Source organism: Zalophus californianus, chromosome 1 (genome assembly GCF_009762305.2).
Source record: "Zalophus californianus isolate mZalCal1 chromosome 1, mZalCal1.pri.v2, whole genome shotgun sequence".
Lineage (NCBI taxonomy): Eukaryota > Metazoa > Chordata > Mammalia > Carnivora > Otariidae > Zalophus > Zalophus californianus.
In genome coordinates, this window is record NC_045595.1 from 213,380,856 (window position 1) to 213,402,605 (window position 21,750).

Genomic DNA, 21,750 nt, shown 5'->3' on the forward strand with positions numbered 1-21,750 from the left:
CGAGCCGCCTTCTGCGCAGTCGCGGTCCCGGGCTGCTTGGCGGCGGCGGCGGGAGGTTGCGGGCGGCGGGTTGCGGCCGGGGATGGTCCAGCGGGCGCGATGGCCCCCGCCATGCAGCCGGCCGAGCTCCAGTTCGCCCAGCGGCTGGCGTCCCACGAGAAGGGCATCCGGGACCGGGCGGTGAAGAAGCTGCGCCAGTACATCAGCGTGAAGACGCAGAGGGAGACAGGTGGGCGCCCGGCGGTCATCCGCGCCACATGGCGGCCCGGCCGGGGGCCGGGGGGGAGCCGGGGGGAGCCGCGGGCGCTGCTGCCGGGCGCTGCTGCCGCGCGCCTGTGTGCGTCCGCGCCGCGGGAACCGCTGCCCGCCGGGTCCAGCCTGCCGTGACGGTTGAGGGGCTGCAGCCCGCAGGGGCTGGCTAGTGTGCCCAAAGTCACAGGGAGTGGGGAGGCTGAGAGTGGGCCAGTCTGCCCGACCCTGCGCCCGGCCCTCGAGTCACCACACCAGGCCCGAGTGTTTCTGCTGTGCTCTCCATGGATTCACGTGTTGACTGGACCAACACCTTAGGTGGCCGGAGTTACCGCAGACAAGAGAGACAGAATCCCTACTTTCAAAGTTGCACGAGTAAACCGGGCCGGGGGGTGGGTAACTAAAATAGAGTTTTGTAAGAGTAGGAAGGGAAAGGAAAATCAAGGGAAGAGGGAGCTCCTTTTCATAGACTGTTCCAGGAAGGCCCCTGGGGTAATGATCGGGTGCGAACAGAGGCGGGAGAGAAGAGCGGAGCGTGCCCTAGAAATGGCTGGAAGACCAGTTAAGGGAGGTGTTAGGACTTAAAGCTGGAAGAGTGGGTAGTGGCCAGGTCACACTGGACTTCGTCGTTTGTTTCCTGACTGCAGTGGGATGCCGTTGAAGGATTTCGTGTACTTGATCCAAAACGAGTTCTGTAAGCTCTTGAGGGTGTGAACTACAGTATGCATTGGGGGTTTTATGTTGTGCTTGGATAGATTTTGATTTGTTTACTGCTAATACCAATGCCTTTAGAGTCTACTTGAAAGAACGAGTACTATCTACCCTGGTACTGACTTTTTTAGTTTGGGTTATTTTGAGGAGAAATCACAAAGGTCTACCCAGGAAAAAGAAAATACAGTTTCATGGGAAGTCTGCTAGAAAGGAATGAAGACCAAATTCCTAACTTCAATTCTGCTGGGGATCTCCCCGAGAGATTTCACTTACTGTCATGGTTTCAGGGATCCCAAGTCCGCTGAAGGTTCTTAACCCGAAGTCTCCAGAGCAGACCTGGCTGCTTTCAGCTCAGATAGGCCTTGTGAACAGGGCACTTCCACCTGCGTGTCCCATGGGCACCTCAGACCCAGATGCCCCAGAGTGTTTCATTTTCCTCCCCCTAAAACCTGTTCTGCTTCCCCTCTGCCCACCATCCACTCAGAATCCGGCTGGACACACAGCGATGTCCTGGACTCCTCTTCCTGACCCTCTCCCCCACCCCTCATATGTTGTCTCTTGCTTCTGCCTGTTTCATCTTCTGAGTTACCCTCCCCTCCCTGAGCCCCCTTTATCTCATCTAGACTCTGAGCTTGCTTACTTCCTAACCAGTCTCCTTAACTGTTTGCCCCTCTCTCGAACCTCTCCTCCACAAGCCAGCCCAGCACATCTTCTAAAACTGTTCTCATCACGTCACCACCTTCTTGGATTTCCAGGTCTGCAGGCAATGGCGTGTCCTCCCTTCCCCTCCCACCTCAGCCCCTACATGACTGCTTCGTACTGGTTCTTGGTGTACAGTTTCTCTCCTCTTTGCCTTTGCGTCTCTTGTTCACTCCCAGCATTCAGTCCAACATCGCTTCCTCCAAACTGCCTTCCCTACCATCTCACACCACCCCTCCAGGATTCCAAAATAGCCAGTGTGTCTTTATCATGGCACTTAGCTGCTTCTTCGTTATCTGTTAGTGTATCATTCTTCCCCAAACAGTGTAAGCTTCCGTCTGTCTGCTTAGCTGGAAGTGGGAGCACATCCAGGCGTATGCGGGCCTGCCTGTACACAAGAACAGAAGGCCAGATGCAGTGCATATGGGCTGAGGCAGCCAGACAGAGCTTGTTGCTTAAACCCCTTTGATGAGCAGGCCCGGGATCTGAGGGGACCCAGGGGTGTGAGGCCAGTAGGTGTACACCAGTGCCCCCAGGGTCCTATCTGGTCAGCACCCATCACACTGAGAGTGACTTATTTCATATCTCTTGCTCACCACCATGTCCACATTGCATGGAGTACGCTGGGCCTCCAGAAAAGGAACTGTACGATGAATGTGGTAGACAGTGACCATGGGGCATGCCGCCCCTGAGCCCCATCAACATGAACTGCCAGTTGGGGAATAATGTGATGTTTGGGTCTGACGTGTGGGTCTGATGTGTGGGTCTCATTGACAGGCTCACAATTTGTTGTGTTTTATCGTGTGCATAGTAAAGGAAATATGAAATCTTAGTCTTACTGATACAAAGAACTGCCTATCAGCAACATAAATAGCTTTGTGATTTTTTTTTTTTTTTAAGTGACCTTGGGGCACCTGAATGGCTCAGTCTGTTAAGTGTCTGACTCTTGATCTCAGCTCAGGTCTTGATCTTGGGGTTGTGAGTTCAAGCCCCGTGTTGGGCTCCATGCTAGGCATGGAGTCTACTTAATAAAAAATAAGAAAATAAAGTAATCTCTGCACCCAGAGTGGGGCTCAAACTCACAACCCTGAGATCAAGAGTCAGATGCTCCACCGATTGGGTCAGCCAGGTGCCCTGATAGCCTTGTGATTTTAAAAACAAATTGGAAATCTTTGTAGTGCTTAAAGCAGCTAAATAACTGTTCATGCAGAGCACTCACAGAAGGATCGCTGTCCATGGTTTTAGTCATGAGAGCTCATTTGTACTGTTCATTCATTCATTCATTCATTCATGTCTTCAGCAAACACAGAGCACCTACTGTGTGCTGTTACTATTCTTGGCACTGGGAATAGAGCAGTGAGCAAAAGACAGAATCCACCCCCCCCCCGCAAGTTTTATTGATTCTGCAATTTTAAACATTTAACATCTACAGAAATTGGGATGTATCTTAAAATCAACCTTGTGAGCATTTTATTTGCCCTCTTTCATTTGGTCGCACATAAAAGAACCATACATCTTAGGACTGATGGGGTCTCAGATTCAGCAGTGGGGGAAGTGTTTCTTCATACTAATAGGTTTAGGGGTCTCTGGACCCCATAGGTAGAATAAATGAGAGCTGTGGATCTTTTAACTGACCAAGTATAGACTCACCCCGACCTAAAATGACTCCCGAGTTCATTTTGCGCTAAGAGTAGCAGTCAGGTTTTCTCATTTCGCAGCTTTTTGGAATTTACTCTGCCCACATCTCACTTTGTGTTCGCCTCATTTGTTGTGAAATAGCTAAACCTGTGTTACTGCCAGAAACTTAGTGGCATTAGTTTAAGAAAGTTAGCTCCAAGAAGACAGATCAAAAAGCAGTTGTGGGCTGAAACTGCTTCAGTGAGTACTTTACCTTCAGAGTGAAGAGAAATTAAATGATGAGCATTTCTCTGTTTTGCTTTAAATGCTTCAAAAATGGGTATTTTAGGCCTCCAGTTATGGAATGAATAAGTCATGGGATGAAAGGTACAGAGAATATAGGCAATGATGCTGTGACAATGTCATGTGCGTGACACAGGGTAGCTATGCTTGTGGTAAGCACCTGAAACTGATGTAACACTATGTGTCAACTGTAAGTCCACTTCTTAACAAAAATGTGGGGCTCAGTCAGTGGAGCATGGGACTCAGTCTCCGGGTCATGAGTTTGAGCCCCACGTTGGGGGCGGAGATTACTTAATAAATAAAAGTTTAAAAAAAAATTGGCACCTTGTTTTGACCAGCTAAATTCCTGGGTGAAAACAAATGATTTTTATACATATGTTGAAAGTACATGTATTAAAAGGGAAAAGAGTTTCAGTAGACTGTGGGTGGAGAACATGAGACAATCATAATACTTACCAGTAGGGCTGAATAGTGCTTTACTCTTACAAAATGCTTCTAGTACATGCTTTTAATTTTGATCCTAACCATAAACTGTACATATACTGTAGGTGAGGGAACAGGCCCAAAGGCTAGCTGATGGTTTTCTAATACAGCACAGCCAATAAGTAGTGAGCTGGGGCCTCGCCACGGGTCTGTGTCCACAACACTTCGCTACCTCACATAGGAAGAAACAGAATATGTGTTCAAGTCCAACCCCCTTCCCTGCCCACTGTCTAGGGTCTACTGTCACCCTGTTACTTTGTTGAAATCCTTAGTTTTCCATTACATAAACCTCTCTAGCACATCCTTTGCACCTTTGCCTATTACGGGTATGGATTAACCACAGATACTTGGTATATCAAATTATCACTTGGAGTTGGTTTGACACGCTGGTGGACTTAGAAGAACTATCCGGAGATAAATATACACTGTGCTCTTTTTAAGTGAAAAAGGCCAGGATATGGAATACGCAGCACATGTAACGCTATCTAGGTTTCACACACAGCCATGCATCTGCATTTCTGTACTAGGTGTAAGCATTATGTCAGTGTACAGGAAGGATCTGGAAAGATGCACGTCAGGCAGATGACAGTGGTCCCTCTGGGGTTCTGGGGGTAGTAAACAAGGCACTTCTGATTGTGTAACTTTTGGTGTAATATATGAATCTGTTGCAATAAAAATGTGTTTTTATTGGTTAAGACTTCTTTTCAGTTACAACTTGACAGAACATCCATGCCAAACTAGTTTGTTTTGTTTATTTATTTGAGAGAGAGAGCATATACAAACACAAGCGAGCAAGCAGGGGGAGGAGCAGAGAGGAAGGGAGAAAGACTATCAAGCAGATCCCATGACCCTGAGCCAAAACCAAGAGTCAGACGCCTCACCGACTGAGCTACCCAGGCGCCCCCAAGCCAAACTAGTTTTAAGAGGAAAAACCAAAGCACAGCTTCATGGAGGAGCTCAACTGCCGGCACCAAAACTGTTTCTCCGTAGCAAACTCTGCTCCGCTAGATTGCCTCCCTTCTCACACAGGCTCCCCAGCACACGCAGGTGCAGACTGCATCCTCTTCAAGTCTGCCAGGAGAGAGCAAGAGCCTCTCTGGTGGGCTCATCCGACCAGCCTTGAACCAGCCCTGTGGCCAAGGGAATTCGTGCGTATTTGGCATCAACCCAGCTTGCTGGGTCCCCTTTCTGTGGGGCGAGCCCCACCTGGGACCCTGCCTCCCTCCCCAAGCCCTTCCTGGAGGGGGTAGTGCTGGAGGGGGTGACGGTCCAGCTGCCCCGCAGAGGCAGGGGCTGCCCAGCACCAGGCCTCACGTGGGAACCAGTGTCATTCACTCCTGTGTGCTCTCGAGTTTGCCGGTGTTCATGGTTTTCCTGTTTCATTATGAAGAGCTGTCTACACAGAAAGAACGCAAACAGCCCATGGTAGCACTTTAGAGACCTTGTGCACTCCTTTTTCCTTCTTTGTCTTAAGGACTCTCTCAGATATGTACAAAGTGGACGCACTGTTCTGCTTCAGCCCGTTACTACCTGCCTGGTGTGTCCCCTCCGTCCACTTCCTCCTTCCACTAACGTGTCGTGAAGCAAATCGCAGACGTCTCCCCTCCACACACCTCACTGTGGATCTCCAGACCATGAGGACTCTTTGTAACACAACCAGAGGACCATTCTCACACCTTTTTAAAAAATTCCTTCATATGAAATAACGGATCTGCTGAGTTCTCCCATCATCTTGTGAATTTTTCTGTGACACAGAATCCGAGCAGGAGCCAGCCATGCATCCGGTCGCTCTGTCAGTGGCTCCTGTCCATCTTTCCCTTGCAGTTTACTCGTTGCCGGAACCGGGCCACTTGCCCCAGGGAGTCCCCTGCATTTGGTGTTTTGCTGACTGTACCCCATGGTCTCATTTGACATATTCCCCTGTCCCCCGTACTTCCCCGCAAACTGGTATTAACAGTCAGATTTGACATGATGTTGATTAGTTTTGATTTTTGTAAGAATGCTTAGCAGGTGGTGCTGTGCTCTTCCTGTTGATGACAGGTGTCTCTGCAAGCTGGGATGCGTCACTGGGCGTCTGATTTAGCCATTCTGAGTTCCTTGCCCTGACCCACTAACTCATGATTGAATATAAGCACAGGTCACAGTGACAAAGCGCCTGTGATCCTGATTGCTGTTGTCTCAGCTCTGGGGGAATCTCACTCACGCCATAGTTGTGCTAGCAGTAGGCAGCCCCCCCAGGTGTGGCTTATTCATAACAAGGTAGGAGGGGTGGGGAAGCTAGTTGCTCTCTCTCAAATAAATAAAATCTTAAAAAAAGAAAAAAGACATTTGTAGGTAAGAGAATGAACATGTTTGTGGTACTATTGTCCTTGCTCTCATGGTGGTTCTAGATGCTGAGAAGGGAAATGTGAGGACTCTAAGATGTTTGTGCTGTTTTGTCCCCTAGGAGGTTTCAGTCAAGAAGAACTTCTAAAAATATGGAAAGGGCTCTTCTATTGCATGTGGGTGCAGGATGAACCCCTCCTACAGGTAACATACAGTTCCCTTTGTCATATGCCTGGGGTTTTTTGGCCCAGATGGATAAAAGGGCTTGCTCGTTTTCTGCTGGGTCAGTCTGCTGTGCACGTAAACACATTGTGAAGTCACTGCTCAGGGTTCAGTGCCTACCTCTTGTCCATCTAGAGAGGGACACAGTGGCCAAGCAGTGAGCTTGTTTTTTCAAATAATGAAGAATATGCATAAAATGGAGATTTCCTATGTCTCTGTCATAGTTTCATAGGTTGGTTCTATGGAAGATTTTAACATATTTTAAAGTTCCTGTTTCGTCTGTTATTATTGGTCAGTTGTGGCACGGCACTGGTCTAAGAGCCTGTGAGCACTGGGCACCGAGCCCACCTCTGCCGTGCATTGAGTGGGTGCCGGGACTGGGCAGCCACCTTGCCAAGGGTCAGGATCTTTGTAGAGCAAGCAGTGGACCCGCCTCTGACACCCCAGCCTTAAAGTCAAGTGGAGACTTGGCACAGATGTGCATGTGCTTTTGGACCCATCTGCCAAGTACGCTGAGCCCCACCACCAGAACCATTTCAGAGAGTGACTCTAGCTGTTGACAGAGCTTCACTGTGTGCCTAAGAGCAGACCCGCTTTTGTAGAGTGGAGGGTAAGCCTTGAGGAGCACTGCTTGAAAGCCTGCAATATGTAACACGTCGTAGACTTGACTTGTCTGGATTTTAGTGTGTGACTTCACCACTTTCCCCAAGCCATGTAATAGCAGGCTTTGATTTATTGCTTTGACTCCACTGAACATATTTTGAGTAGGACAGCAGGGCAAAATATTTTTAAGTTACATTCAGAAGTAACAACCAACAGCTTTAGTGGAGGAAGAAAACAGACGAACAGGAGCATCATTTTCCAGTCTGGGAGTTCATTTAAAATGGGTGAGGAAGACGTGAGCCCAGATGAAGCGCGGGTCATACCGAGGAGGACTGTTCTTATGTCACTCGTGAACAGGATTCTTTTGTGGACCCTCCCCAGGGCGGTCTCTTCCTAGACCCGGACCACCAAATTCTCCCCGCCAGTGAGCTTGCTGCGTTGTAGCAGGACTTGACTTCACGTGGCCCTTTTGCCCTGGACAGAGCCTGGATGGGTGCTGTTAACCTTCGCTTCCTGCCCCCCCCGCCCATCAGCCTGCCTGCGAGCGAGCTGAGGCCAGGACTGTGTTCCACACACACCCCTGAGGAGTGACAGACAGTCCCCGTGTCTAACTGCCAGGGATCCCCTTGCAGGCATCAGTGTGCCATAATTTGGGGGCTTAGGATAGACTCTCCATTCAGTGATAGATTTTTTGACAGCAAGTTTCCCTCCCTAGGTCATTTGAACTGAAACTAGAGATACTTTTCTAAACATGCAGCATGATCCTTAGAGCCGTGTTACATTGGCACAGCAGTCCCCTGAGACTGGGAGTTGCATGTTGGGTAAAATTGAAATAGTGACGTAACAGGAGGTCCAGACGCCAGCAGATGTTGTCCCGTCCCGGTGCTGCCGTGCAATAACCCCACTGTCTCTCCCCGACCCCACCTTTGCAGGAGGAGCTAGCGAACACTATTTCCCAACTCGTCCACGTTGTTAACAACTCTGAGGCCCGTAAGTCCTGATGTTTTCATGACTTTCAAAACTTCCTCATTCATCGGCTTGGGTAACTTGCCTAGGAAACTAAGCACTGTTGTTTCTCCTTCCTCGAGGGTTTCCTTTTTCCAGGGGTCTTGTTGAACAAGCACCTGGGGCCACCAGTGTGCACCTGGCGGGCATTAGACCTTCCCTGTGGGAAAGCCGTGACCCCAAAAGAGGGCCGATAAAAGAGGCATCTCGTGCAGTATTGCGTGACCTCTCCAAAAGATTTCAAAAAAAAAAAAAAAAAAAAATTTTTTTTTTTTTTTTAAAGAAATGAAACTCTCCAGAGTCTGCACATTCTGGGTTGCTGTAATGCTCTCAGAGGCTATGCATGCATGGGCCAGGGCTTGCTAGAACCTCTGGCGGCCAGGCTGTCCTCCTGAAGACTGGAGCCATGTGAGGTCATCACTGGTAATAAACCATAAAGTAAGCCCTCTTTACCAAAAAGAACAAAGGGAGAAAATGAATGCATTATTCCTGAGACATTCAGGCTTTGATTCCTGACAAAAGAAGAGAAAGCAGAATTGGTTGTTGGTTCTGCTTAGCGCTCCTCAGAGCTGAGCCTTAGTAACCGCAGTGGCTCTGTGTTTCAGCCGGGCCCCAGCCCACTCATAATGAGCAGAATTCTACGCATGGAGTATCTTCTAGGTTTTCACATACCAAGAAAGAATTATGCAAAAAGAAGTAAAAACAAACAGGAAAATTCGACAGCTATTTTTGGATGGAAAAGTGGTAGATTCACTGGCTCAGAAGAGAAAAATAGAACATTTTGTTAGCGCTCAACCAGCTGACACAGAACACGAAACAAAAAGCTGAGTTTCTACATGGATCATCCAAGTGTTCGTCAGAATTAATGGCTCTGGATTGATTGTTTAGGTGTAGGTGGGCGGAAAGGGCCTGTAGACGTGGCTCAGAGAATTTTTGATTTTAATAGAAACAAGGCTTTGCAGTGGATGAAGAAAAACACTCCATAGAGCATTGTAGTTGGACATCAAGATGTTATCAGCCGCTTGTGGAAATGGAAAATAAATATTTAGCAAGTTTAATTATTGACCAAATTTTCTAGCTGCCAAAAAAATCCTTGAAAAAGTAAAAAATAATCCTAGTTTGTTTCCCTGTTACTTTCTTGCTTTATGGTAATACGTGAACCTGACAAGTATTCAAAGCCTTTTGTTTGCTGCAGAACACCTGTTCATTCAAACCTTTTGGCAAACGATGAATCGGGAGTGGAAGGGGATAGACCGGCTGCGTTTGGGCAAATACTATATGGTAAGATCGGAGCGCCTTTCCCCCACCTTTGCGTCCAAAGCCTGTGAAGGGCAGCATGTTGAGCTTCTTCAGAACAGTGGGAAGGCTCCTTTGTGAAGCAGAGCAAGCTCCAGGCTTAGTGTGGCGAGAGGTGATGTGCTCAGGGGACAGCATTTGCATGTGTGCTCAAAGGCTCTGTTTTCTGTTTCAGCTGTTGGTGAGTCTGGGGATCCTTAGTTAACACTTTCTGATGAAAGTTCACTGTGATGACAGTGACTGTGTTTTCACTTTATAGAGGCAGGCTGCACCAGTTCCATTGGTCTTTTCATTCTGCTAACTGATGGGCATGTCTTACTTTCCCTTTTGTAACAAAAGTTTTCTCTCTCTAGCTGATCCGTCTGGTCCTGAGGCAGTCCTTTGAAGTTCTGAGGAGACATGGCTGGGAAGAAAGGTCGGTAAAGTATTAGGACAAGCATTCGGTGGCTTTAAAACTTTTAAAGCAATAGCGTGTTTTTCAAGCATTTGAATTAGCGAGCTGGGATGAGTTGCCTGATCTCTGCCTTCCACTCTGGTGATTTCCTGTGAGAAGCAGAACCTCCTTATGCGTCAAGAACTCGAAGCTGGGTAGAGGCTCCTGAAGGATTTGAGCCCACGTGCAGCCTTTTATACCCAGCCCCGGGATCGCTTTTCTCCTTGTAAAACGCGCTCAGCCTTGCGCTGTTTGTTGTGCAGCGTAGCATGAAGACGAACATGACTATTTTCTTTCGGGGAAGAGAGAAGTGTCGGCATGCTGTAGTTAACAGAAACGTGTGTGTTGTTTTCTTCAGCCGGATCAAGCTCTTCCTCGATGTCTTGATGAAAGAAATCCTGCATCCTGAGAGCCAGTCTCCGAATGGAGTCAAGTTCCACTTCATAGATATTTATCTGGATGAACTGTCCAAAGTGGGAGGGAAGGAGGTAAGAGGCAGTGAGACGCCGAGCCGGCGGTGTGGTGAGACTGCAGCTGACCGGACCGGGACTCTGGCTGTCCTCGTGGTCGCTGGGCTGTGGAGGAAACGCTGTGCTCAGCAACGGGAGCAGCATAACGGGCTCAAGCTGTCTTTTGACAAATCCTTTCCCATCTGGGACTCTGGCCTAAGCAGTGAATGGGACCCGTGAACAAAGATTGTGCGCTAAGGGTGTTCTTGGAAGTCTTACTTGCAAACAATTGAAAGCAACTAACGTAGTCCAATAATAATACAGGGACGTGGTCACGGTGTTGATTTTTTTAAAAAGCAGTAGGGAAGAAAAGCAGCAGATAAAGCTGTGCTCATAGATGCCTTTCTCAAGTGTGTCTTTACCCATGAGTACACAGTCCGGGAGGGGAGACCTGTTGGCTTGAATGTGATTATCTGAATTTGGGGCTGTCGGCAGTTTTTGCTTTTTTATTTTTACACTTTTTTTTTTTACAGGTGTTCTGCAACGAACACTTTTTTTTTTAATTGAAAGGAAGTAGAAATACTACATTTTTAAAAATTGGTTCATCTTACAGTTTCTGACAACATCTGTGTAGAACCTGTCTGCAGAGCAGGAAGCACAGAACAGCACGGGTTGGTGGGCTGGTTTTCTCTGGTCATTGCACTTTGATGCCCAGGTGGCCGGAAGATGGCCATGACCTTTCGCCTGGCTCCGAGCACCTGGGTGGTTCACACAGAGTGCGTTTTGGGTATTGAACAGGAGTATTTTCCTGATCTAACCTGTGTGAAAAATGCGAATGGCTCCTTTCTCTAGGACATACCAGAAAAATTATTTCTGTTCTGTTTCTAAATTTCAGCTTTTGGCAGATCAGAATCTCAAGTTTATTGATCCATTCTGCAAAATTGCTGCCAAGACTAAGGAGTGAGTCCCGTGTTTGTTTTTGCTGCTTCGTTTGGTACTTAATTGTGGGTAATGGTGGTGGATTTGTTGGGAGGCTCGAGGCAAGACGCCTGTGATGGTTTGTCCGAAGCCCAGAACGGCTGAGCCCTGGGTTTCTGTCAGCAAGACGTGTGACGCTCTGAGTCACACCTGGGCTCCCCCGGACTGGCCCCAGACATTCCAGGAGTCACACCCTCCACAGCCACAGTTCCGGCTGCCTTCGTCACGTGGCTGTCCGCTGGCCCACAGCGCTGCGGCTGGCTGGCGGGCGACGGGTCACGGCAGGCGCTTGGGAGGCTGGAGTGGGCCGCGCGTGACGCGTGCCACCACACCCGCGCGGCGAGCAGCCGTCTGCTGCCCTCACCTTCTCTCTGCTGCGCTTCCACCCTCAGCCAGACGCTGGTGCAGACCATAGCGCGGGGTGTTCTTGAAGTCATCGTAGACCAGTCTCCTTTTGGACCCGAAGAGACCCTCGAGGAACAGAAAACTCAAGGGGGTGAGAGCGAGTTCTCCAAAGAAGAGATGCCCGAAAACAAGGCGGCATGGAGAAAACCAGTCCGTAAAAAGCAGCCGGGTGAGACGGTTCCCTTGAACGGTCTGTTTACATAAAGTTCTCGTCAGCTGAACACCTTTTAATGCATTTGTTGGAGTCTCACTGATGCAACTTAAGAGTTCGTCGAAGGGGTCCCCACTGTGGGCCCCCCCTGGGAAGGGAGGCCGAGGTGCGCTGACATGCGGCCCGGTGCCCAGGAGACACTCCCCACCCCCCCCCCCCCCCGTGACGGCCATGCTCACATCGCCTCCCAGCACCACGCGAGTCCCCCCAGGGTTTCATGTTCTTGTTGCTCTTGCTTTGGCTTTTGTTTGTTTCTATTGTTTCGGGGTTTTTGATGTTGAAACATCCTAAGGTGGACTTGCTTCTGCAAGAGGGTCCTGGGCACTCACACTGCAAAGCGCATTTGTTTCCATAGCTCTGCCTCCTCAGCTCCGGGTGCCCCCAGGGCTCGTTTAACCCTGTGGCTGCCGCCGCTGAGCCAGTCCTAGTCTGCAGGGGCCGCCTGTGGAGCCCGCGTTTCAAGCTGCGGAACCCTCCGATTCTGGGGGTGCTTTACGGCATCTCAGGGTACAGCATTAGGTAAACGGTGCAGTCAGGGTATCCCCGGGCACTTGAAATGTTATATAGACATTAAAAAGCTGAGATTTCAAAAACTAATGGCCGGAGGAAATTTAAGCATTTTTTTTTTTAAAGATTTTATTTATTTATTTGAGAGAGAGAGAGAGAGAAACAGCACGAGAGGGGAGAAGGTCAGAGGGAGAAGCAGGCTCTCTGCTGAGCCAGAAGCCTGATGTGGGACTCGATCCCAGGACTCCGGGATCATGACCTGAGCCAAAGGCAGTCATTTAACCAACTGAGCCACCCAGGCGCCCATAAGCATTTTTTTAATAAAAAAAACAAGACACAAGGACACAAGACTCTCTGTACAAGGAGGCTGGTTTGGTATGTGCCCTTAAAAATCTGGAAGGATACCAGAATGTCAATCGGTGGCCATGTGTGGCAGGGTTATGGGTGACTTCTACTTTCTTTGTATTTCTGTCTGTTGTTTTAAATTTTCTACAGCGATCATGTATTATTTTTTAATCAGAAAATCTTTTAAAAAGAAAGAACTTTAATCTTAAATTCAGCGTAAGTGACGGGATTAACCAGCTGACCTTGAGCAGGTGTCGTGTGGTCATGGGGGCTGTCCCTTGCTCCTCCCACGCGCACCAGGTCTGTGTGTGAACTATTCACCCTTTCCTGGCTCCGTGCATCCTGCGTGCTGCCCACGACCTGTGCAGGGCCCTCCTCCGTCTCCTCCAGGCTATGTCCGGAGGCCCCGCCACTAACAAGCTGCTAGGGTTTGACCAGTTGTGAGTTTCCTTAGTGATTTTTTTTTTTTAAGACGTGGGTTATTTATTTATTTATTTATTTATTTATTTATTTATTTATTTATTTATTTGAGAGAATGCTAGAGAGAGTACGAGAGGGGGGAGGGTCAGAGAGAGAAGCAGACTCTGCTGAGCGGGGAGCCCGATGCAGGACTCGATCCCGGGACTCCAGGATCATGACCTGAGCCGAAGGCAGTCACCTAACCAACTGAGCCACCCAGGCGCCCCTCCTTAGTGATTTTAATCTGCTGCTTCATGGGCGTTGGTGCTCTTTAAACGTTGAGAGCTGCATTAGTATTAGTTTGCGTCTGATGCGGCATCCCCGTGAGAAGTTAGCGTGGTACCTGTATAGGTTTTTACCACAGCCTAACATTTGCCTGAAGCCGGGGGCAGACTCCTGAGTGCGCCGTGTTCCCACGTGCCGGGCCTCTGGCCCAGGGGCTCCTGGGCCCCACCGCCAGGGCTAACGGGAAGACGGCGCGCGCCGGAGGGCACCAGGGGCAGCAGAAGTTTGGTCTGTGACGTCATCCAAAGGCCAAATGTGTGATTTCTCCGGGACTTCCTTGAACAAGACTTCTGTGGGAGATGACGAGTGTGTGTGCACGGTTTTCTCTGTGAAGAGACAGAGGGCGTGGTTCCTCTGCGAGGGGTCATTGCTGTGTCTTTGAAGAGCCCTGTCTCTGGGTGTGTTTTGATAGCGCTGGGCAAGCACCACTCCAGAAAGGACGGGGTCCACGACGACGGGGAGAGAGGCGGTGGGCGCCCGGAGGATGCTGGGCCGCTGCTCCAGGTTGGTAGAACATACTGGCTGTGCAGTGGCATGGCTAAGTGGGAATTAGGGTCAGAGCTCATTATCCCCGAGGCCCGAGAACACAGTCATCCTTAATCCCTTCGCTCACTGACGTCACCCTCACGATAAGCTTACTGGAGACAGATTTAAACAGGACAGAATTTTGAAAGATGTCAGTCTTCACTCTGGCTCGAACCGTAGGTTCCATTTGCTACAGCAAAGGCAGCTCCATGCTTTTCCAACAAATGTTACTGTGTTACCGAGCGCAAGTTGGACACGTAGATTAAATTTACAAAGAAGCACACGCAGACAAGTTTTATGTGGTGTGTTTTACCACAACTTTTTTTTAAGAAAGAATAAACAGAACAGATGAAGAATAGCGTCCCCCAAGAATAAGTAGAAGAGATTTTTCAAAGATAGCACTTAAGGTTTTCATTGCTGAGTGTTAGCACTCAGCTGTTTACCGTCCTGCTGAGCGCACCCGGAGCCCCACACTGCCAGCCTCTGTCAGCAGTGGAAGTGACTGTCTTAAGTCAGGGTGTGGTTTGCCTGCAGGCTTATGTTTTGTTGCTCTTCTCGCACAGTTCGACTACAAGGCTGTTGCTGACCGACTCCTGGAAATCACCAACAAGAAGAACATCCCTCCCTTCAACAGGAAGCGTCTCTCCAAACTCATCAAAAAGTAAGTGACTGGTGGGCACCGTCTGCGGACTCTCACCCATGTTCGCGCGTGCTCATCTCCGCCCAGCCTTCATCACGTCTAGCTGTAGCATGCAGCGTGCTCACGTCCGCTGCAAGGTTGTGGGGAAGAGCCGCTCCCCTGCCCGCACGTGTCCGCCTCACGGGCCCCTGCACTCGACTCCTGTAGCCTCCTCATCGTGGTGTGAAGAGAAGTCAGTTGGTAGAGTGGCCGGTGTTGTTAGAGCCCGAGATTGCGGTGTCAGTGTGCCGCTCGGGTCTGGTCGAGGCCCCTCACCCCCCATCACGGTGATGCCACAGTGTGGCCATACCGGTAATTCACGGAACAGCACCGTGGCTTCTCACTGTGGACTGCCGCTGTATGAGCAGGCGCCCTTCCGAGCACTGGACACGAATGAGTTCACATTAAGAAAAGCCCTGTAGGACGGCTTCTGTAATCTCCCCGCCTCACAGATAGGTCAGCGGGGCGCAGGGCTTGCCCGATGTCCCAGCTGACAGGTGGCAGAGCTGGACTCAGACCCACTGTCTGCGCCCCCGGAGCTCTGCCCCCCGCCCAGCACACGGCTCCCGCACTTCCTTTGTGTTCCAACACCAGCACTGTGTGGAGCATTTTCTCTACCGGATGAACAGAGAGGACAGTGGGGCATAAGCAGAGATGGAAGGTGCTTCAGTCTTGAGAAAGAATTTTTAGTTTCTTCTGTTCTGTGTGAATGAACCAAGATAGAGTCTCTAGATCTCTGTGTCCCTGGGGGCAATTTGTCCTTCACTTCAGGCCTTTGCATCACACCACCTTTAGCCTCCCCTTCTAGAAGTAAAAGAAAGTGAACTAACACCCAAATAGCACAGCTAAAATATTGTGTGTGTGTGTTTACAGAAGACAGAAGGCTGTCTTCAGGGACTTTCGTTCTTTGTTTCAGATTTCAGGATCTCTCCGAAGGTGAGGAGGTCAGAGGATTACACCGGGTGATGTTACGTGAACGTGGCCCCACTGAGGCACTTAGAGCAAATACTGAAAAACAGGAAAAAAATGCGTTGATCTCTCAGGCTCCGTTTCCTTTGCTGTCATGGTCACTTGTGCCCCTGGGGAAAAGCTTTGTCCGTGGCCAGTGACATGTGAGCGGGGGCAGGGGCGGCTGAGCCTCAGGGGCCACGCCATCAGGGTGCCCCCCACAGATGCAGTTCCCACACCCGCAGCAGTTCTGGGCTGGGGAGGTCACGAGAGCAGGGATGAGGCACAGAAGTCAGGGTGGAGAATCTTCCTGCGTGAGGTGGGGACAGAGTCTTAGCCTCAGAAAGCTGACAAGACGCGCCTCTGCTGTCCGGCAGGCAGTATATCTCAGCTCAGTTTTGCCGAGGATGTTTCTGCTGATGAAGATGATCGAACCCTCAACCAAGGGAGGCATAAGAAAAAAGGAAATAAACTTGTAGAGGAAAAGGAGCTGGAGAAAGAGGAAGGTGAGCTGTGAAGCTCAGCATGGCGAGGGAGGAGGAAGAGGGCGCAGACAGTCCTCGGGGAGCGGGGTGCGTCCGTGCCTGCTGGGAGGCTGGGCCCAGGGCTTCCTGGGTCAGGGCAGAGCCACAGCTTAAGCTCGTGCTGGCCGAAGAGGAAAGATCTGAGTGTGTGTGATTTTCACAGCCTCCCCGAATGAAAAACCCGTGGTTCCTCTTGGGGGAGCCTTCAGGGGCAGCAGGCGAGGGTGTCGAGAACCCTAGACACGTGCACCCTCGGAGCCAGTGTTCATGCCCGCCCTGGATCTGTGGTTCTCATGGGCCTGAACGTGACCGCGGTTCCGTCTCTGGGAACCGGCATCCGGAGGGTCTGGTCCCAGCTGGGCCAGGGCAAGCATGGCGCCCGACAACCAAGCCTGCGGCCACCCCCATCCCAAACACTTGTTCACAGGCTTGGGTGTCTTTCTAGGAAACAGATTCTTTCTTGCTGAGGAAGAGGGGAGCGAAGCCAGCATTCAGAAGAGAAAAAGGAAGAAGAAGAAGAAGAACCACCTCCAGCCTGAACATTTAGGGTCAGGGACGGAAGCCATGCCCCCAGAACAGAATGGGGGTGGCGAGGCAGGGACCAGCACGGGCCGAGCCCCGAAGACAGCAGCAGCGGAGCCGGGGGCAGCGGCCACCCCTGGTCCCCAGGAGCAGAGTGGCGCGGAGCCTGCCCCAGTGCTCAGCAGGAGGAAACGGCCGCGGAGGAGGAGCCCCGGGGTGCAGGGCGGGAGCGAGGAGTCTGCATCACCACCGCCTCTGGAGGACGTGGCGCCCGGCGGCCCCGGCAGCACCCGTGCTCAGGACCCAGCTCCGCGAGCTTCCCCAGCCAGTGGGGCCCCGGTCCCGAAGAGGAAGCGGAAACTCGGAGCCCTCCCGGTCAACAGCAGCGGCCCCCCCACGCTGGCCTGGTCCTCGCCCCTGGGCGGGAGGCTGAAGAAAAAGAAGGGGGAGCCCGGCAGCCTCGACCTGTGCAGCCCGTCCAGTCAGAAAGCTGCCATCTTGAAAAAGAGGAACAGAATGAAGGAGATGTCTAAGTCGGTAGCGCGCGGCGGGGCGTTGGAGTCCGAGGCCGTGCTCGCCCAGGCTCTGGTAAGGCAGCCGGCCCTGATCTGTGGGGGCAGGGGCGGGGGGGGGGCAGGCCAGAGCGCCGGGCCGAGGAGCAGACCCGGTCTGTAACAGCCTCGACCGATGAGGAAATACACAGGCGCCTCTTGCCGGCAGCCGAGACCGTCGCCCTGGGCCCCCGGCCCGACCGGGCTGCTCCCTCAGAGGCTGCGGAAGGGCCAGCGCCAAGCCAGAAGGAGTGTACCCCTGGCCGAGGGCACTGCTGCCGTGCCATTCACACGGGCGGGCGGGCATCTCCGTCAAACCCTGTTCCCTGTTTCTTCATCAACTCCCAGCCAACCTTTGGCCCTTTTCGGGCTAGTTCTCTTATCTTTCTTGCTTACTTTTTTAACGGAAAGCTTGTCTGTGCCTACGTGTCTAGAGCTGGTGTAAACGAGGGGCCAGGCTCTGGATCTGCTTTCCGCGTCCCCCCGTGTGGCCCTGCAGCGCGTCTGTCCCACCTTGACGCGTGGCAGGAGCAATTCCAAAACCTCGTGACCACGGGGCTGCCGGTATTTACTCCCGGCCCTTCCCGAACAGGCTTGCTGACCGCGTCCAGCACATGCACGGGCAGGCACTGGTGTGCGGCACACAGGGTGCCGGGGCCCTGGGTAACAGGCACCCATGTGCGCTTGGCTAAGTGCTGATCCCAGGCTAATGGTGTCTCTGACAGGTTAGGTGAGTCCGTTTGTAGTCAGGAAAAGTCTCAGCTGGGGAAACACATGGAACTCTTCCCTGGGCTCCGGGGAGCCTGTTCTCTCCTTAGAATACCGGGGAAATCTCCGAGTCTCATTTCTCAGGTCCCAGCAATCTTCCTTGGCATTGGAACTATTGCTGAATAAGCCACAGGGTCAAGGAAGGTTTTCCTCTCAAAATGGGTCCTGTGTCTCTGCCGTGGGGCGGAGGCGCACGAGAGAGGCCCCCGGGTATGCCCCTCGCTTGCAGCACCGTGGGGTCTGCTAAGGGAAGGCAGCAGTTTCCAAGCTAGGAATGCTGAGACCCTGCGGAAACCAGCAACGTGATGTCAGCCATATTGGGCTCCAGACCCCCAGGGACCTCCGGCTAGAGCAGGGCCCTTGCCAGGGGGGGCATCCGGTTGTAACACCCAGGGAGGGTGATCTGCCTGTAACCGACCTGCAGGTCCTAACTGGGGCCTCGTGCTTGCTCTTTCGCACCAGGCTTTTCAGTGGACAGTGAGGTCTTTGATCAGAAATGAGAAAATGAGTTACTCTGTAACAGGTGGTCTTTGAAAGGCAGAAGTCTTTCCGAACAGGGGCGCTAAGGTGGAAGATAAAGATGGGTTCTTGCGGCTGAACAGCTAGGAAACCTCTGGCCGTGTGGGCACAGGGCCGCCGCAGAGACGTGGTCGTGTGTGCCTGCAGTCCGCACCTGCCGAGGCCGAGAGTTACGTGTCGTCCGGTGCAGGAAGCGCTGGGTGTGGGGTGTCCGAGCTGGAGACGCTGCACCCCGTGGCCCCACGTTCCCTCCTTGCACGCGGGCATGACCTCTCCTCTCGCCCCTCCCTCACACAGGGAGGCGGGCGCGCTTTCAGCCCCTTGAAGAAGCAGCAGCTGAGGGTAGAGAATGACTTTGTGAGGTTTGACACCCCCTTCTTACCAAAGCCGCTGTTCTTCAGAAAAGCCAAGGGTAGCGCCCCTGCGGCCTCTGCGCCCCGTGCCATGCAGGTACGTGAGCTCAGCCCCATCCGGCTGCCCCCAACCTCCCCATGGCCACACAGCCCGTTCCTGCCTGAGAGCCACACACCCGGGCACTGTGCGCTGGGCCTTGGGCCCCACTGCCACCCTCCTGAGCCTGGGTCTGCCGTGCTGGGGGTCCCCAGGCCGGGGGTGGCGCTGGGGCTCTGGTCTCCACCTGGTAGCATGGGCTTGTCTCTCCGTGGTCTGGGATGGCCTGAGGGAGGGGCCCAACCTGACGGAGGGTGTCCTGGGGACAGCGCAGTCTGAGTGCCTCCACCGCTGCTGTCTCACTCCCTTTGTCATTGTCCCTTTGCAGCGAGACAAGACGCCATCCAGCTCCAAGAAAGTCACCTTCGGGCTGAACAGAAACATGACTGCAGGTGAGTGTGGGGGACACAGGCCCCGACCCATTTCCGAGTCAGAAGTCCAGCCCCCGAACGGTTAGTGGGGTGGCCAGGGTTGGGTGCGGAGAAGTTTTCTCAGGGCCCCTGGAAGGAGTCTGCCTGGCAGAAGATGCGTTGGAAAGCCATCTCCTCGAGCCTGCCGAGGCAGAACGCTTGAGGCCCTTCTGGCCTGGGGACGACTGACAGTCCCCCAGCCATGGCTGCCTCTGCTAATATTTGGAGCCATGTGCCCAGAGGGAGGCGGGAAAAGGGATGTTCTTGTCTGGTTGCTTTTAGTATTGGTGCTGTTCACTTGTTCTGTTTTATAAACGGAAACCAAACTCTCTAAAAGGATGCAGTGTGTTTAAGACCTGACTGTTCGTAGGGCCCACAAGTAAATATGTGTGTGTGTGCACGAGTTTGTGTGCGCGTGCGTGTGTGTGAGGACGGGAGGGACCATCCAGGGGGCCTGAGGTAGGTGCCCTGGCCTTTCGAGGCCTTGTTTCGGGAGCTGGAGACAGTGAGAGGAGCAGATGAGCTGGAAGGACAGGCTCTTCTCGTGGCCACTGGAGCCTCAGGTTCATCCGTGTTCCCTGAGCGCCCCGACCCCCCGAGGCCCTCCTTTCAGAACCTGACCCACCTGGCGCCCCCTCCCATGCTGTCCGCGGACATTGGTTCATTTGTTCCTGTGAAGGAGGATGCTGACTCCATTTCCTCCGAAAGTCCTGGGCCCGCTCTCTGTAGGGCCTCATGACGGGCACTGCCCTGCTGGGGTGCACGGCCTGGCTCCCTTGGGGGCTGCCCGCGGTGTGAACTGGACACTGTTTGGCTGGATGGGCAGGTCGGAAGTGCTACTCCGTTAACGTATGGCCTTGCTTTCGTCCGGGGCAGAATTCAAGAAGACAGACAAGAGCATCCTGGTCAGTCCCACGGGCCCCTCCCGAGTGGCCTTCAACCCTGAGCAGAGGCCCCTCCATGGAGTGCTAAAGACGCCCACAAGCTCACCCACCAGCACCCCCCTGGGGACCAAGACGCTGCTGACCGCCACACCAAAGAGAAGGCCTACGGCTATGGACTTCTTCTAGGGTAGTTAGCAGGGTCCTTTTAAAGACTGTGTTTGTACAGATAGTCTATAAATTATAACTTTAAAAAGGTGGAGCCTTTTTTATTGTTTTATAAATCCCCGTAAATTGTATAAACAAGGTTCTGAGCAGGAGCTGCTGCTTCTCCATCCCTTCTGCGGGGGCCGTGGGCGTCTGGCTGAAGGTTTTGCTACAAACGCCGTTGGTGCGCGAGCTCTCCGGGGCCTCGCGTTTGCGGGTGACTTCCGTGACCCCCACCAGGGTGGGAGCCGAGCCCAATGACCGTCCGTCACGTGGCACCGGTCTGTCGGCGCCCCAGGAGCCTGGAGGCGGGGGCCTCGCCCGGGCGCTCAGCACTGCACCTGCCGTGCAGGGCTGGCTGCCGGTGGCTTTTGGTCTCCAGCGAGCCCACGGGGCCTTCCTCCCCCGCTCCCCGGGTGTTTGTGCCGGGGAGACGCAGGCGACCGGTTCAGCACTACCGTGGTAGCTTCCCTCCGTGGACCTGCAGCAGGGGCGGGGCGGGAAGAGCCTCCACGCTCGGGTCACCTCTTCCCTCCGCTGGGCCTTGTTTCCTTCCCTGTGTTCCTACCTCTCAGGCCAGCCCAAAGTGTCTTGACCGGTGAGCGCCCCTCAGCTCTCACCTGGGACTGTGAGCACACTCCTTCCTCGGGGTCCTGTGCTCCGGTTGCTCTTCTTACCTTCTTCATAAGCCTTTGAGCCAGCCCAAGTGACTGGCGTTCCTAAAGGCAGCTTTCCCGACTCAGACGGAAATTCGTTTCTTCAGAGGTGTGGCAACAGTGTCTGAAAGCCTGAGATCCTGCTGGAAGGCAGAAATCAGCAGCCTTTAAGAATTGTTCGTGCATATTTATTTGTCCGTAGCTACGTTTTATCTGAAGTATTGAAGCTTGCACTTAAGATTTTTATAGACTTCCGATTTTAGTTCGTGACAGATGTTGGTGGCAGGCGGTCAGACTTCAGCCGGAGGAGCAGGGACCGGGCTCGGGGAAGCTGCGTCCATCCCTCGAGCCTGAGTGATGGACAGGAGGCAGATTCAGAAATCAGGTGATCACCTAAGGAGAGCCAGTGGGGGCCCCAGCTCCTGTTTGAGTTTACGAAATAACAAGCACAGACCTCAAGAAGAGGTACGAAACTCGGGGTTCTGTAGTTTTGGGCGCAGGGTTGCTCAGTGCTGCCCTGGCCTG

General features: G+C 52.5%; 1 protein-coding gene across 8 annotated transcripts; it reads left to right on the plus strand.

The window, feature by feature from the left end:
- Position 1: 1 nt before the first annotated feature.
- On the plus strand, positions 2-20,682 carry RRP1B (ribosomal RNA processing 1B). 8 transcript variants are annotated; one of them, XR_003518014.1, is made up of 16 exons: positions 2-229; positions 6,509-6,591; positions 8,145-8,202; positions 9,413-9,498; positions 9,867-9,928; positions 10,305-10,434; positions 11,291-11,355; positions 11,766-11,947; positions 13,998-14,089; positions 14,674-14,771; positions 15,706-15,725; positions 16,115-16,243; positions 16,707-17,371; positions 19,023-19,071; positions 19,400-19,463; positions 20,358-20,432. XR_003518014.1 is itself a non-coding variant. In XM_027583602.1 (16 exons), exons 1-16 carry the CDS (start codon positions 100-102, stop codon positions 20,549-20,551), a joined length of 2,211 nt encoding a protein of 736 aa, XP_027439403.1. In that variant the 5' UTR covers positions 2-99; the 3' UTR covers positions 20,552-20,682. The 8 variants fall into 8 exon arrangements, 7 of the variants coding, with proteins under 7 accessions (XP_027439403.1, XP_027439407.1, XP_027439405.1 ...); XM_027583602.1 differs by having other exon boundaries at positions 18,919-19,071; positions 20,358-20,682; XM_027583603.2 differs by lacking the exon at positions 2-229 and adding an exon at positions 367-624 and having other exon boundaries at positions 18,919-19,071; positions 20,358-20,682.
- The last annotated feature ends 1,068 nt before the right edge of the window (positions 20,683-21,750 follow it).